The sequence below is a fragment of the Pelophylax lessonae genome, assembly GCF_965119305.1.
Source record: "Pelophylax lessonae genome assembly, chromosome: 5".
NCBI classification, from domain to species: Eukaryota; Metazoa; Chordata; class Amphibia; order Anura; family Ranidae; genus Pelophylax; species Pelophylax lessonae.
This window is the reverse complement of record NC_138772.1, coordinates 83,782,996-83,800,384: the sequence shown is the minus strand read 5'-3', so window position 1 is coordinate 83,800,384 and position 17,389 is coordinate 83,782,996. Positions and strand designations below refer to the sequence as shown.

At 43.8% G+C, this 17,389-nt stretch overlaps 1 protein-coding gene across 1 annotated transcript in view; it reads right to left on the bottom strand.

Annotated features, from left to right (window-relative positions):
* The window catches only part of MTPAP (mitochondrial poly(A) polymerase), a 71,566-nt gene extending 54,584 nt beyond the window's left edge, over nucleotides 1-16,982 (bottom strand). Inside the window, exons 1-2 of the mRNA XM_082258509.1 lie at nucleotides 16,841-16,982; nucleotides 647-816 (exon numbers count right to left, since the gene is read on the bottom strand). Of these exons, the coding sequence (XP_082114635.1) occupies nucleotides 647-816; nucleotides 16,841-16,946 (276 nt within the window). The 5' untranslated portion in view covers nucleotides 16,947-16,982. The remainder of the gene's footprint in view (nucleotides 1-646; nucleotides 817-16,840) is intronic.
* Between the last annotated feature and the right edge of the window lie 407 nt (nucleotides 16,983-17,389).

The following is a 17,389-nucleotide window of genomic DNA, read 5'->3' as shown; positions in this document are numbered from 1 at the left end:
CTCCTCCTTCCAATCTAAGGACTACAGCGGATGGGGCTGAGCGGACAGCACAGGGGTCACGTGACCTTCCGGTTGACGTCAGACGGGAATCTTAGGCCCTCCTGCTATATAGTCCTTAGATTGGGGGAGGAGAGTGTCGGTAGGTCACGTGGCACTCTGAAATAAGGTATTTAGAAGCATTATATAAAGAAAAACATCAACACTGTGTAATATACCTTATTAGAACAGAGGGGCAAGCAGTAATGGTACTCACTGATTTTACAACCATTTTAAGGTAAAAAATGCCCCAGTACATTCACAGCATCCCCCCCCCCCCCCATCTGGCTTGACGTGGAAAGGTTAGGGTAAAGGAGTGACTGGCTCCTGAAGCTGTTTGTCAGGAGCTAGGAGGTGGGAGCAAAGGGGCGTGGCTTGCCACATGCTAAGAGTTTCAAATTGACTTTCAAACTCTGACCTGCTAGTGACAGACAATGGAGAGAAGGTCCCTCACCTCCTTGCTTACATAGACAGGAAGAGAAACAGAGACTGTAACTTTGCCCCTTTCTAGCCAAAACAGAAAAAACATTTTTCACTGAAGCGCTAACCGCCTTCCGGGCGTAGAAGTTTACATTTTAAATATGAAAAACACTACTGTGAAAATACTTACATAACTGTCAAAAAAGAAGTGATTGGAAACTTCTCCATGTCGTGATAAATGCTTCAAAAATTTCTTCTCATTAATTTTAGGAGGACAGCTTATTAAAATTGATTGTTTGGCTTGTTCTTCTCTTTCCCTTTGGACATCTGCAAAGTTCTTCCTTGTGACATGATCTTGATCTGTGAATAGTATAGAGTTATTAAAGTGTTACTAAACCAAGGAGCCTGCATTCACTATATCTTGTCTCCCACAGTACCCAGAACATGGAAATGCAATAGTTTTAGTAAATATAAACTGCTAACCCCTTAGGTTCCACAGTGAGTATAACAAGCATTCTTTGCTGCATATACAGACTGATTTTACTGTTGTTACTTTAAATACTAGATGACAAAAAAAGATTTGATTTAGAATCTAACAACAGAAGTCTCTTAATTATTATTGTTGTGCTAATGTCCCTCCACTCCATTCAGGGCAGTAGAATGTATTTTCTTTAAGATGACTGCCTGGACCAGCTTCCTATGTTCAAATTTACATTGACCCCCATTTTTGCCCTTCTGCAGAAGCTCCCCAGATGCATCCATTTGGGTTTATAAATAATACATTGAACAAAATTATAAATGCAACACTTTTGTTTTTCCCCCATTTTTCATGAGCGGAACTCAAAGATCTAAGACTTTTTCTATGTACACAAAAGGGCTATTTCTCTCAAATATTGTTCACAAATCTGTCTAAATCTGTGTTAATGAGCACTTCTCCTTTGTCGAGATAATCCATCCACCTCACAGGTGTGGCATATCAAGATGCTGATTAGACAGCATGATTATTGCACAGGTGTGCCGTAGGCTGGCCACAATAAAAGGCCACTCTAAAATGTGCAGTTTTATCACACAGCACAATGCCACAGATGTCGCAAGTTTTGAGGGAGCGTGCAATTGGAATGCTGACTGCAGGAATGTCCGCCAGAGCTGTTGCCCGTGAATTGAATGTTCATTTCTTTACTACAAGCAAGCCATCTCCAAAGGCTTTTCAGAAAATTTGGCAGTACATCCAACCAGCCTCACAACCGCAGACCACGTGTAACCGTTACCACACCAGGCCAGGACCTCGACCATCCAGCATCTTTACCTCCAAGATCGTCTGAGACCAGCCACCTGGACAGCTGCTACAACAATCGGTTTGCATAACCAAAGAATTTCTGCACAAACTGTCAGAAACCGTCTCAGGGAAACTCATCTGCATGCTCGTCGTCCTCATCGGGGGCTCGACCAGACTGCAGTTCGACGTCATAACCAACTTGAGTGGGCAAATGCTCACATTCAATGCCGTCTGGCACTTTGGAGAGGTGTTCTCTTCACGGATGAATCGCTGTTTTCACTGTACAGGCAGATGGCAGACAGCGTGTATAGTGTCGTGTGGGTGAGCGGTTTGCTGATGTCAATGTTGTGAATCGAGTTCGACATGTTGGGTATCTATTTACTCGGGGCAACCCGGGCTTTAATATTTTACCAAACAATTGAGTCATTTATAGTGTTTTGTGCCCCCTAAAATTAACTTTAATGTGTTTTTTTTTTACTGAAGATTTGTGTTCCCTAGACCTTTGCGGTAATATTGTGTGACATAAAAAATTGAAACTACCACTATTTTATTCTCTAGAGTGTCTGCTTTCTGAAAATATATCTTTTGGGGGTTTTATGTAATATTCAGGCCTCTTCTGGCAGTGAAAGGGTTACAGGATAAGTTCATCTTCGAGATCATGCTACATGTTCCACCTGTTCCAGCTTTGTTAGTTTAAAAAGCTAGAGTTATTACCTGAGAACTCCTTTTCCAGGAATCCTCCAGGACGGTCACATGAGAGATAGGCTCCCCCTCCTGCAGGAAACACAAGCACACACAAGTTTAAAAAGGCCACCCTAGGCTGCCCCTTCAGTTGTACAAAGATTGCCTTGCTGCCAAATACTAACGTTCTGATATATGTAACTTGATATCTGCCATTAGTAAGAGTGGGGGGGTCTACCATCCTGGAGGATTTCTGGAAAAGAAGTTATCAGGTAATAACACTAGCTTTCCCCAGTCATCCTCCAGGACGGTCACATGAGACCCCAAAGATTCATACCTAGGGGTGGGACTACCGCCTGTAGGACTTTTTGACCAAATCGATATTGTAGTGCGTCACAAAAGGTGGAATCACTGGACCACATGGCTACTCAGCAGATTTGCTCGATGGAGGCCCCAGCTTTCTCTGCCCTGGGAGTTGCAATTGAGCGCGTGGAGAGCGCTTTCAGGTCTGGCTGACCGACTTGGTTTTGAGCGGCGTAAGCTGCTTTTATCTCACTCCTGATCCATCTATGGAATTTCTGGGTGCTGGTTTTCCTTTGTGAATGCCCCAAACAAGACTAAAAGGTGTGGAGATTTCCTAAAAGGGTTTAGTGGCATCAAGATAGTGGAGGACGCACCTCACTCTGAGCTCTTGCATGACTTCTGCCATAATCTTGATAAATATATGCGGGGCTGATGAAATGTCGAATGGGAGAGCTTGATACTGAAAGTGCAAAGTTTTCCTCCCCTCCTGGATGGCGAATCTCAAACTTTTGATGGCTGGGATGAATCAGGACATGAAGGAAAGCGTCCTTTAGGTCGAGGGTTACTAGAAAACCTGCTTCTGGGAGTAAGGATTTTACTGAAAGGATTGTCTCCATTTTGAACTTTCTGTAGAGGATTGTCCTGTTCAGGTTCAGGATTAAGCGGTGTCTAACGGAGGGTTTTCCCCTCAAAAACGTGGGAGTAGAATCCCGATGTGTGACGATACACATATATCTCCGTCATCACTTTTTCCTTCAGTAATTCCCTGATTTGCTTCTTTCATGGGTATGCTTTTCTGTGAGAAGGCTGTAACCGTCGTAGATCGGAACTTGGTCAGAAGTCTCAATGTAAATTCTATTTTGTATCCCTGACCTTTCTAAAAAGGATAAAACAGTTTGAGCAGAACGCTGGCCATTGAGGGAGAAAACGTAGTAATCTCCCTCCCACAAAATTGCTGGCTTTGTTGGGGTTTGTTGGAAGACGCCAAGCTGAGGAACAAACATTGGTATTCCCTTTGTTCTTATTGAAGTCCCATCTCCATTGAGCCTACACTTCTCTTTTTTACTTTTTATCGGAATTTCTCATTTTTGCCGACGAAAAAAAAAAAAAAAAAAAACCCTTTTTCCCTTTTGTTTCGTTTTTATTTTATTTTTTTAAGGAAAATCCCTTGTATTTATCTGCCGACCTCTTTAAAACATTTTCGAGCTTGGAACCAAACAGTAAATTGCCGTCAAAAGGGATAATACATAATTTATTCTTAGAGGCGTAGTCACCCTCCAAAGGTCCTTAACCACAGGGCCCTTCTAGCCACATTGACTAGGCCCGTGCGTGCAGAAATTCTTACCTGAATCATCGGCTATGTATGCCACCCCTTTTTTTATTAGTAGAAGGGAATCTAATGCTTCCTTCGTCCCAGGGAACTTGCCAAGGTGTTCCAGGAGTTGCTCCAGCCAACATGTCACGTCTCTGGCCACGCATATGTTAGCTATGCTGGACTAAAAGCCCGTTGCCTCTGGTTCATATGGTCTTCGCAGTGTGACATCCCTTCGATTTTCTTCCTGAAGCCCTCTATACAGTCTGTCCCTGACTGAATCCACAGGCTGAATTTTTCCCGTTATAAAGATTGCTTTTAAAAGCTTCTCCTTTTCTTCTGCCGGAAAAAGATGTTCAGAGATTTTCTGTGATTCGATCGTGCCTGACTAGTCTTCTAGTCTTCAGAGTTCTCCTGGTATAGGAGTTCTCCTTCTTCCTCCCAATCCAAAGAATTCAACTGTGGCTTGGGGGGGGGGGGGGGGGGGGTTTCCTAGGTTTATTTTTGTGTTGTGCGGTCTTGGGGTTCTGAGATGAGGTGGATGGTCATTTCTCTCCTTTCATCCCGTCAATAGCCATTTATACCAATTTTAACATGGACGTCATCTCTTTTTTTTAAATCAAGAAGGTCCTTCGCCAGGGGCTTTGTCTCCTTATTAACAATTTGGCAAAAAAAATTATCGCTGTCTGATGGAATCTTTACTCCACCCATACGGCAATGCTTTTTCATTTTGGCTTTGTCAGCCCCATCTACCGACTCCTGAGTTTTTGGCTGCAGAGGAGACAACAGCAGGGAGAAAGCGAGAGCGAGCATCAGCTCGGGGACCGCTGCTTCCCCTGGTGCCTTCCTCCCCCCCTCCCCACCTGTGAAGTCTGCGCAGAGGTACTGATCCCGACTCATAAGTCCCCCCCTTCCTCCTTACTGTATGAAAGCTGGGGTCCTGCCACCCAGCCTCTGGTAAGATGCCTTGATCCGCCGCCATATGGACTACCTGGAGGGGAAAGAGAAGGGCGCTTTAAAGTGATATCAGAGTCTCCACCCTCCTCTGTCATTCCCCCCTGGTCTCTGGAATGGCCGTTGCTATTCGCAGCCGTGTTGCCCTTCCTAAAGATGGCCGCCTCACCACTTCCTATGGCAGGGCCATCTTGGCAACCTCATATTCGCTCCCGATGGCCATAATCCGAATGGACGTGTCGGGAGATAGACCAGCACAGTGTTGGTGTGCTGCGGGGGGGAAAAAAAAAAAAAAAAGAGGAGACCCCCTGGTGCCCCTTCCTCCTGCACGAGCCTGCCTAATAGCCAGCGGGAACCGGCAGAACATGAAGACTGCCACGATCTCCTGGTCGCCAGACAATGAGTGTTCCTCTGGACTCTTCCCCCATCCTTAGCTTAAACTAAAGTAAGAATGAGGGGGGGGGGGCAGAACCCCCCTCTCTTGTCCACATACCTGGTGTAGGGGTGTTCAGGGGGGGTTCTGGTTCATTGGGAGTTTAGCACGGAATCCTGTACTCCTCAGGTCCTCCTTCCCTCCCAGGATACCTGTGACTGACTGCCTCGTCAGCTTGAGCAAAGGGGGAATAAAGGAGGTATCCAGGGACGCCTGCTCTGGAAAAAAAAAAAAAAAAGGCTGTCTGAAAATAAACTGGGGATGTATGCTCCCCTCCAGTACTGGTGTTTGCAGGACACAGGAAATACAAGAACTGAAGGGGTAGCCTAGGGCGGCCTTTTGAACTTGTGTGTGCACTTGTGTTTTCTGCAGGAGGTGGAGCCTATCTCCTACCGTCCTGGAGGATGACTGGGAAAAAGTGGCTTCTAACTTTTTTAGCTGGCGCCTAGATTCAAAGCAAATTTGTCAAGTCCTGCGCTAAAGTCCATCAGAATTCAGCACCAGCATTTCAAGAATTCTCACTGTGCTGAATTATTAATTTTGTTCACTGTAATTAAAGCGGAGCTCCAACCATAAGGGGAAGTTCCGTTTAAAGGCCTCCTCTTCACCAAATGGCACTTTTTTTTGGGTGAGTGGGGGGTGAGTGGGGGGGGGGGGGTGGGAGATACCTGGTTCTCCCCCCCCCCCCTCCTGGTAGTCTTCTGGGATACGTCACAGGTCCCAGTAAACCATTCACAATGCGCAGTGCGGCTCGTGCAGTGGGCACATAGCTGTGAAGCCGCAAGCTGTGACAGCTGGGTGCTCACAGTTAAGAGATGCCAGTGCTGAGGACAGAAGAGCAAAGGAAGGGATGGCTTGGGCGAGCACATCGTTTGATCTTGGATCCTACAGTAAAAGCTGACTTTTAATAAACATAAAAATGAGTGGAGCTCCTCTTTAAGGGGGTTCTACGAGTCCCCAAAAATGTTGCATTTCTGATGTTCCAATGTTTGTTAAACCATAGTTTGCCTCACTAGAATGCTGGTTTCTTCTATAGTTACCTATATGAGGCCTCCCTGACTGGCGACACCCACTTTTTAAACCATAAAGTGCTTTTGAAAAACCAATGTTTGCCAAGAACCCTGTGGTAAGTCAGCCTGTCTCAATAAACTTTTGACTTGGGCACCTTTCTTGTCTGCAGAGGGAGGGAGAGCAGGCTGATCAGTCTGGAGAGATAAGCTGGGTATACACAAGCTGAATTTCATACAAAAATTTGTTCGAAAATTCTTAGGAAAATTCCTCAAAAAAACTTCTGAACATTCAGTCGTTGTTTATAAGAAATTCAATACTTTGTTTGCTTTTAACATTCAATCTTGGAATGAAGAGACAAAAATGAAAATCACATATACTGTTAGAAAGTCATACATTTGAGAAAAATTTTCCATCCTGCTCCTTAGAAATTTCTAATCACTGGGGTCAAAAACCAGACATGGATTTTACCTCACTAATGATTTGAAAAATAAATCCATTCATAACAATTGTATGATACTTTGTGAGCATGTGATTACATAGCGATCACATGATACGCCAGCTGCTGCAAACCTTCTTTGTCCACTGTCTCATGGACACAGTGCACGCCCACTAGCCAGCGACGTACGTGTACGCGATTGTGCCTGGGTTAAAATTACTGTGGGTAAGACGGCAAGTGGCTAAAGGCTGACTTCACCTTTTCGGACCGTTTTACGCCTGTATTTACGGTGTACTATGGCACATAGTTGAAGAAAATCCTACCAAATAAACCATCTTTTGTGTATAGAAGAGCCCCCACATTAAAAGATAAGGTGGTACATAATGTGATAAACCCACCAAAAACCATTTCTTTACCCACAAGTATTAATGGTTTTTTTAGATGTGGGAAGTGCCTACCTTGCAGAAATAATAGGAACCAGCCAAGAAGAAAAAACAATTTTAAATCTCGAACTACCGGTATTGAATACAAAATAAAGGACACCATCACGTGTAACAGCACACATGTCACCTATGTCATCGAGTGTCCTTGTCATTTACAATACATCGGTAGAACAACCAGACCCCTATATGTGAGAATCAGAGAACATATAAAGAATATTAAAAAGGGCTTTGATAAGCATAATCTTCCCAGACATTTTAACCACTTAAGCCCCGGAAGATTTTACCCCCATTCCGACCAGGGGGTATTTTGCGATTCGGCACTGCGTGAATTTAACGCACAATTGCGCGGTCGTGCGACGCTGTACCTAAACGAATTTGACGTCCTTTTTTTCCCACAAACAGAGCTTTCTTTTGGTGGTATTTGATCACCTGTGCGATTTTTTGATCACGCGCTATAAACAAAAAAAGAGCGTCAATTTTGCAAAAATAGCAATATTTTTCACATTTTTTTATATGAAATTCCCCCAAAAAAAAATGTAAAAATCAAAATTTTTAAAAATTTTCGGCCAATTTATTTTATGCTACCTATGTTTGGTAAAAAAAATCGCAAAAAGCGTATTTTGATTGGTTTGCGCAAAAGTTATCACATTTACTAACAAAGGGAAAGATTTTTGTCATTTTTGTTGTTTTTTTTTTTAACGCGTAATGGCGGCGATCTGCGATTTTTTTTGCGGTACTGCGACATTGCGGCGGACAGATCGGACCCTTGACTGACATTTTTGACACTTTTGGGGTTACCAGTGACATTTCTACAGTAATCAGTGCTATACATATGCACTGTTACTGTAAAAATACAGTGGTAGTGAAGGGGTTAACTTTATTTGGAAGGGAGGGGCTGTGTGTGTCCCTAGGGGCGTGGTTTCTACTGTGATTGGCTGTGGCTCTAGCTGTAAGGACACTGATCAACGGATCTACATACCAGATCCGTTTTATCAGTGTCTTTGCAGCGAGGAGAATGACAGGCAGTTTGTTTACACAAGCTGCCTGACATTCTCCCTCTCCCCCGCCGATCGCCGAGTGACCGGCGGACATCGGGTCCGCTGGTCACACGCGCGGGGGGGTCCGTGACCACGCGGGAGCGGGGGCGCGCGCTCGCTCCCTAGACCCTCACAAGCAAGCAACGTAGCCCTACGTTAGTTTGCCTGTGAGGGGCTGACCGCCGACGTAGATAGTCGTGCGGCGGTCGGCAAGTGGTTAAAGAGGTGCATTCCAAAAATCCTTCAGGACTAATTTTTTATGGCATTGATAGAATAAAGGGGGATTGGAGAGGAGGAAATAAAACAAGAATGATCTCTAGAAATGAAACAAAATGGATTTTTTTGATGCAATCTCTTCGCCCTGACGGGTTGAATGTAGACATTGATCTCAATTGTTTCATCACAGACACATAAATTGTTTGTGTTTCATGAAAACCTCCTCCCAAGAAAACAAAAACACCTTTCTTCTATCCTGTTTTTTAGCCTTTAAGTTCTTAGTCCCTTGCTTTCTAAAGTTTTTAAAGTTTTTTTAATGTTTTTATTGGTTTTTGCTATGGCTCTTTTTATGGCCTTTTAATGCCCCTTTTTTTCCTGTGATTTTCTCATTTTTGATGTTCTTACTTTTTAATTTTAAAAAATTTTTTTTAACTTTTTTCACTTTCTTATCCTTTTTATTCTATGTTGGTATGTAATTCCTTTGGGACAGAAAATTTGCCTTGAAACAATCCTTTGAAATAATTTTATTTATGATTGGTTGGTTTTATGTGGTTTTTGGGTGTACAGTTTGTTACTTTTTAATAGTTTTAAACTTTCACACCTGACCATAACCTCCTACATCAAAAGAAACATTCTGATCAATTTTACCATCCAACGCCATTCATTTTATTCAACAATGCCTTGAGGCCTTCTCATCCAGCATCACCAAGAACATTGTGCTTTTAAACCCAGACCATTCACATTGTTTACACACCCTATATCCGTGTAGTTTACACGGCGTCTTGAGCATACCATCCGCTAAGCTCAACACATTTATACAAAAAAACTTTTCCTTTAGATTCTCAAGGTTCGGGGTAACCCACCACACTTGTATGAGGTTTGCTTACAGCACAACCTCTTAAACACCACAAAACTTCTTTTTTATCAGGGGTTAGTTATGGGGCCTTCTCATCCAACATCCCAAAAGGAAAAGAGTTGTTTTACACCCTGATCCGGATTGTGACATATTTGGGGGGCCCTGGTAGCCCTCTTAAATACAACAGGAATGAATGACTGTCCTTAGAGACTCTCTATTTATGGGTAACCTAATTTTAAAAAAACCCCATTTCCTTTTCTCGACTATCTGGTCTACTATTTTCATAATTCTTCCACCTTTTTTATCTTTTTTTCTGCAACACTATAATTTCTTTAAAAAAAACGCTCGATTTACATCCACAAATTATGTATATTCTACCCTTTGCAGTCCATGATTACTATAATATGCACTTAACCTCCGGGCATATGGTATTTTATTACCTATTTTTATTTTTTCATTTCTTGACTTTGGTGCACTTTTAATGGAATCTCCGCTATATGATGTTTTTTATGAATTTTTGCACGGTCTTTATTTTTTATTTTTGATTTAATTTTTTTAATTTTTTATTTTTCATTTTTAAGATATATTTTTAGTTCTTTCCTCTTTTTTAATGATCTTTAATAAATGTCATGTTTTAACCTCACTACGGCATCAGATATAGGCTGTCAGGAAATGATGTTCCAAAATAGCTGTCCCTCCGCTCCGGCATCTGAAGAGGCATTGCAGGGAGGCCCAACGTGTCCTCCGTCCGGCTTCAGTTTGCACGCACCAATATGGCGGCGGGGGAGGCCGATTGGTTGCCAGGAGACGGACACGCTATTTAAAGGCCGGAAGCTTGTTACGTTGACGCCGCTCCAGCAGACGTCACATGACGAAACGCGTAGGGCGGAGTCGTAACGTCAATACGTCACTTCCGGTTTCGGAGCCTGGGCCGTGGAACGCGGAAGCTTCCCGGCCATCACCGCTGATCCTAGACAGTCTCGAACGTGAGTTTTTATGCTCTCTCTTCCACGCTACAGATACACATTACATCATGGGGTTTCTTTCTTCTAACCTGAGGTACTAAAAGCCTGGTTTGACCCACTGGAGAACCCCGGAAGAAACCGACCATCTTTTTCCTCAAGCACAGGTCGTATATTTAGGGGCGACATCTAGTGGATGTACAACAGAATTGCAACCCCATTTTTTATTCATTACTTTCTCTCATTCATTTTGGCACTTTTTCACTTAAGTGGTAATACAAACTCCACGCACAGCACGGATGAATTTATGTTCACAGTTTTATGCATTTTAAATCACTACTTCATTTATGAATTTAACTTATTTTCTGTTATTATCAACTGTTATCACAAAATAAATGCACATTGGGAACCCATTATTTCTTACTCGTTTAGTATATGCAGCACAGCACTTGCACTTTACTGAGTTGCACCTTATGGGCCCAGTTTATTAACCAGCTAACTTGGTCACACCACAAATCACTAGTGCACTTTATTTTAAAACTAAATGGTTTTTTATGACACAATTTTTATTGGCACTTTGTTTTAAGTTGGCACATACAATAAGCACTTATTCACTTTAAGGTAGCGCCGTTACAACCTCCTTTCATACATATGGCACAAATGCCTCCCCGCCCCTCTCTTTAACCACCTCCCACCCGCCCTATTCTAATATGACCGGCACAAAGTGTCTCTCTAGTTCTGGGACGACGTCTTATGACGTCGCCCCACTCTGGGCGTGACGATCAGTGGTGTGCTCTGTCCCTGGGACGTGGCACATCACCGATCTCTGTAAAGAGCCATTGATGAGGCTCTTTACCCATGTGATCAGCTGTGTCCAATCACAGCTGATCACATGTAAGCAAGGAAATGCCAGTTATCGCCATTCCCCTCCTTACACTGTCAGTGTGAGGAGAAGAGAGCCAATCGGTGGCATTTCCTCACAGGGGAGATCTGCACAGATAATCAGGGCACTGATCATCAGTGCAGCCCCACAATGCCAAGCATGTATGCAAGTCAGTGCCCAGGAGTGATGCCAGTTAGCGCAGCCTATCAGTGCACGTCAGTGCAGACTTGTCAGTGTACATCAGTGAAGGAGAAAAATTACTTATTTACAAAATTGTATAACAGAAAGTAAGAAAAACTTTAATTTTTTTTTTTTTTTTAGCAAAGAAATAAAAACCCAGTGGTGATTAAATACCACCAAAAGAAAGCTCTGCCTCAAAAAAATGATAGAAAATTTGTTTGGGTACAGTGTTGCATGACTGCACAATTGTCATTCAAAGTGCAACAGCGCTGAAAGCTGAAAATTGGCCTGGGCTAGAAGTGGGTAAAAGTGCCCAGTAGGAAAGTGGTTAAAATCAGCACAACTGTGTGGGGCTCTGCCCACACAACCATGTCATATAGGTGTACGTTTAGTAAACTGAGAAGTTTTCTCTCAGTTCAATTCTCGGCAGTTCTCAGAGAAAAAATATCTCCTCTGGCACCCAGTTTAGAAGGCGGAGAACTTCACTTCTCACAGGGTGATCAGAGGAGAAGTTTTTTCTCTGAGAACTGCCGTGATCTCTGTATAACTGGGTGGACTGCCTGTAATCTCACAAGATTTTGTGAGATTACAGGCACTGCTAAATTTAAAAAGTGAAACTAAAGTTTAAAAGAACTCGTAATGACATGTTCTGACACATGAAAACATATATATACACACACACACACACATGCACGGTATATATACATACACATACACACACACACATATATATATATATATATATATATATATATATATATATATATATATATATATATATATACACACATACATACAGTACATACATACATGCCAATCTGTATGCAATTGCACTGTGTGTTGGCAGATTGCATGCAGATTGTACACCAGACCACAGGCTATCGTTTGTGGTGTGTGGGTGTGGGGACAGTGGGAAGAGTGATCAACACAGGGGTTCTGGCTTGTAGGATAGCTGGAGGAATCCTAGTAGTGTGTGGTAATTGCTAGACTGCTCCCCAACCCTTAGAGTGCATCAGATTGTATGTAAGATTTGTATCTGCCTGTGTGTGGTCAGCCAGCTGGATTGGACTGGAGTCTCCCTCTAGTGGTGACCGAAGGCAGTGCAGGCTGTGAAAGTATTGCAACCAATCTAATTACTTAAGCCCCGTACACACGTACCGATCGTCGGCCGAACGATCGGCCGTCTTTTGTCCCCGGGCTGTCATGTCCGCTGAAAAGTGCAAAAGACTGCACACGAATTTTGTCCGCAGACTGCAGAAGTGATGTCATGTGATGGTTAACTTTCCCTGTGTTTTTTCTTTTATGAGCATGCCCAGTCTTGCAAATCTGCTGTCTGTCGGCCGAATTCTGTACTGACTGGCGAACAATCGGCCGTTCTGGTGTCGGCATACAAACATTTTAATGCTTGCACGACAGATTCTGTTCGGCCGAAAGTGCGCTGTCGGCTGTCGGAAGCATCATACTAACAAGCCTACATTTGGCCGATCGGTCGTCTGCCGAATCTTTTCTGCGACAATCGGTACGTGTGTACGAGCCTTTAGTAGGAATTTTCTTTATTTCCGTTATCCCCTTATACTGCCCAGTCACGATTCATCATGTCTCGTTTAGCTAGTCGCCGTGGGCGTGGTTGAATCGTGACAGATTGGTTTCCTCCCACACTCCAAAGACATGCTGGTAGGTTAATTGGATCCTGTATAAAAAATTGGCCCTGCTGTGTATGTATGTGAGTGATGCCTCGTACACACGTACCGATCGTCGGCCGTAAATATTCGGCCGACGACCGATCGGCCGATTGTATGCTTGTTAGTATGATGCTTTCGACAGCCGACACCGCATTTTCGGCCGAACAGAATCTGTCCTGCAGGCATTAAAATTTTTGTTGGCCAACACCAGAACGGCCGATTGTTCGCCAGTCAGTACAGAATTCGGCCGACAAACAGCAGATTAGCAAGACTGGGCATGCTCAGAAAAGAAAAAACACACGGAAAGTTATTCATCACATGACATCACTTCTGCAGTCGGCTGTTGTTGGCCGACAAAATTCATGTGCAGTCTTTTGCAGTTTTCAGCGGACAGGACAGCCCTGGACAAAAGACGGCCGATCGGTACATGTGTACGAGGCATTAGGGACCTTAGATTGTAAGCTCCTTGAGGGCAGGGACTGATGTGAATGTGCAATGTATATGTAAAGCGCTGTGTAAATTGACTGTGCTATATAAGTACCTGAAATAAAAAAAAAAAATATATATATATATACATACATACATACACACCAGTACATACAGTATATATATATATATATATATATATATATATATATATATATATATATATACACAGATATATATGTGATTGTATAGTTAATGTGTTTCTAACCTGCTGTTGATGTATATTTCACTGCAGTAGGGAGAGTTTTTACTTTCACTTTTGGGCACTGGGACATTCACAGCAGAGATCTCCTATTTCTTCCTGCTATCTCCACCTCTGAGCTGGAGAAGTAGGAAGAGGAGATCTTCAAAGAGAAGCACAGTGATCAGGTGACATCATGTGTTTCTAAACTGGCCGTTTCTATTGCAGTGAATGCAAGCTGTTTGTGTACTGAGATGAGAAGAGAAGACTATGTTCTCCACTACTCTTCTCAGTATTTTAAACCTGCAATGCTCTGAGACAAGCCGTGATCATCCAGATCTCGGCTTATCTCAGTTTACTAAACGTACACCTTACTGAGATCTGCGAGTGAATGAACTGAAGGTCAAGTCTGCAGACAAACTTTTAGTTCTCAATGAACGGCACTCAGTACAGACCTGACCTGGAGTAATAGTCTGCAGGAGCCTGGCATTGCACCCATGGTCCACTGATCACAGCTGCTATATTTTGCAGGCTTATTTGCAAAAAAAAATGCCCTTTTTTTTTGCTACAAATATATGTAAATTCATTATTTTTTGTAAAAGGTGAAGTTAGCCTTTAAAGTGAAGGGTTAACATCCCCCGCAGTGCATTTGTTTTGCTGTCCATTGGGGAAATTTCCCTGCACTTCCTGCTCCAGAGACACAACAGAAAGCTAGAGGAAATTTCCCAGTTTGAGGAGAATTCCCCTCCTAGCTCTCCCCTGCGGAAAATTTCCCCTCTCCTCTTGTTCCGGTGACAAATCAAAAATGTTGGATTTCCCCTCTTTCTCAAATACAAATTGAGGGGTCACTCTCCCCGACAGGGATAGAAACTTGACAGTCTTCTACAATTTAACCAGCTATGTACCAATGTACATCTATCAAACACGGTGGATCCGCGGCCCTTTATTTACTCAGTACCGTTTATGGAAGAGTTATATAAATACCCATCAGGCCGCTGATCCGCCTTTGGATAGTAAAAAATCCCCAGTGGTTAAAGCGTTTGTTACCCCAAAACTTCATATTCCTGATATGTGGCTGCTGTACCATGTACTGTATGAGAAAGTATCCTGTTCTCTTTGTATTGCTTTCTGTGTGAAATCCCTGGTGTCCCTGTCAGTCCCTCTGCTTTCCTATTAAATACTGACCACACTAAAGCCCCGTACACACACAACGAATTTCCGCCGACCGGTCGTCCGTCTTTTGTCCAGAGTGGTGTCTGTTGGTTGGAATGTGCCTAGACTGCACACAAATTTTCCCGTACGACAGAATTCTACTTCAGAAGTGATGTCATGTGTTGGATTGCTTTCTTTGTGTTCTTTCATCTCTGAGCATGCCCAGTCTTGCTCATAAGATTTTTTCCCATCAAAATCTGTACTAATGAGATGAAAATCGGACGTGTTTTGATGGTCGACAAAAATTTTATAGCCTGCACACCAGGATTTTTTTGGGCAAAAAGTCGGAGTCGGTTGTCGGAAGCATCATACTAACAAGCCGAAAATCGGCAGATCAGTCGTCGGACGAAATTTCCCGGCCGAATTTCTACTCGTGTGTACGGGGCTTGAGCAGGAGAATATACCGTGGTCAATTCTCTAGCTATGCTGAGAACACGGTGTACTCTCCTCCAATGATCAACCTTGTCCTGACACACCCCTGCTACACAGCCATTCCCTGGCAAGCTCAGTGTACTGCTGTTTCTCCTCCCCCAGCTCTTATGCAGCTGAGAACAGAGGGGATGTGATTGCTTATATAAAAAAAAAAAGAAGGTATTTATAATGTATTTATATAACTATACAAAAATGTTTTCCTTTCATTTCCATTTTAGGCTCCTTTCACACGGCCGCTCCGTGTGAAAGGTCCGCTGCGGGACTTTTTTTTTTTTTTTCCACGGAGCGGATGACATTTCTGTCATCCGCTCCGTGTGCCCGCATATCATCCCATCCGTTTGCGGATGATATGCGGACATAATGTAAGTATATGGCATTGCGGATGTCAGCGGATGACACCGCTGACATCCGATTTTCCTTCCTTTCCGTTTTTTACACGGTAGGAAAAATAGGGTTCTGTTCCATTCGTAAAAACGGAACAGAACTGACAGGAGGAAAATCGTGTGTCAGCGGATGGTATTCCGCTGACACCCGCAGTGCCATTCACTTACATTATGTCCGCAAATCATCCGCAAACGGATGGGATGATTTGCGGACACACGGAGCGGCCGTGTGAAAGGACCCTTAAGCTGAATGGGTTGTTTTACAAGGCGATTGTTTAGAATCACTTAAATAAATACCACAAAAAGAAAGTTCTACCAGTCTTAAGAAAATGGTATGAAGGGTAATCTGAGTACAGCTTTGCGTGCTGGGGTAATTGTCGGTCATACTATTACAGCATTGAAAACAGAAATATGGGTAACAAAGGGGTATACCAGGCTGATATTAATGGGGTTAATGGGCCATTCATGCTGCAGTGCCTGTGTTTTTGTGCATGGATATACACTGCAATGCACCACCAAAATGCTGTGACATGCAGTTGCGTTGTGCTGGGAAAAGATGCAGACAGCGACCATTGTTCCATGTACCGCAGCATATCCATGTACAAAAACACAGGCACTGCGGTATGAATTATTGAGAATCCAATAGGTAGCGGTATTCTGACAGAACAGCAGCACAGTGCACCAACACATGGGGTACAGCTATAGCTGGGTGTGATGGGCCCCTAAACAGTCCTGTATAATCATGTACATTGACCCCCCCCCCCATACACAGCGCCACCTGGGGGCCCCTGACTGCCATTCACCATCCCCAGTCCCCCTCCCTATCCTAGAAATGACACTCCACATAATAGGACATAAAGTTCTGTAAGGACTTCCAGGGACCGTCCCTCCCCCGGATCAGTAGTACAGGGCTGGTGGATGGAGGAAGGGCTCTTGTACTGGTGCCATGTCTGCCTCCAGTGTCCAGCCTCTGGCCCCAGTGACCTCCACCAGGCCGGAGTTCAAACCCCCCCAGCCCTTCTCACCCGCTGTGTCCGCCGCCAGCGCCCTCTTCTGCTGTCTCCCCGCCGCCGTACTCAGGGCCCGGCCAGAGGCCCTCAACACCGGGCACAACCTCATACAGCGCACCATGACACCGGCCGGGCGCACTGCGCATGCGCCACAGCCTCGGCTACGGTACACCCGGCGGACCAAAACACCGCCACAGTGTGCGCTCCGCGCTCCTCCTGCAGAGGCTGCACTGTGACGTCCTGCCTGTGTGCAGTGGGATGGAGGGGTGCAGTACAGAAGGCCGCAGATTTCTAATCATTTACATTGCATGTCTTTGAGCTCTGAGCAGTGTATGTACAGCCAACATTTTACTGCACACTGTGAAAGGCTGACAGTGTGCATTGAATCCTTGTGTGCACCTTCACTAAAGGCCTCATCTAGGGTGTGTTCACAGAACACGCAAAAAAACATGTCACCCTTACAGTGTGGTAAACCCACATTTTCATCTTTTATTTTCTGGTAAGCTTCTAATTATAAAATATAATGAAGGCGCCAAACTCCTAAATTTTAACCTGTTGACGGCG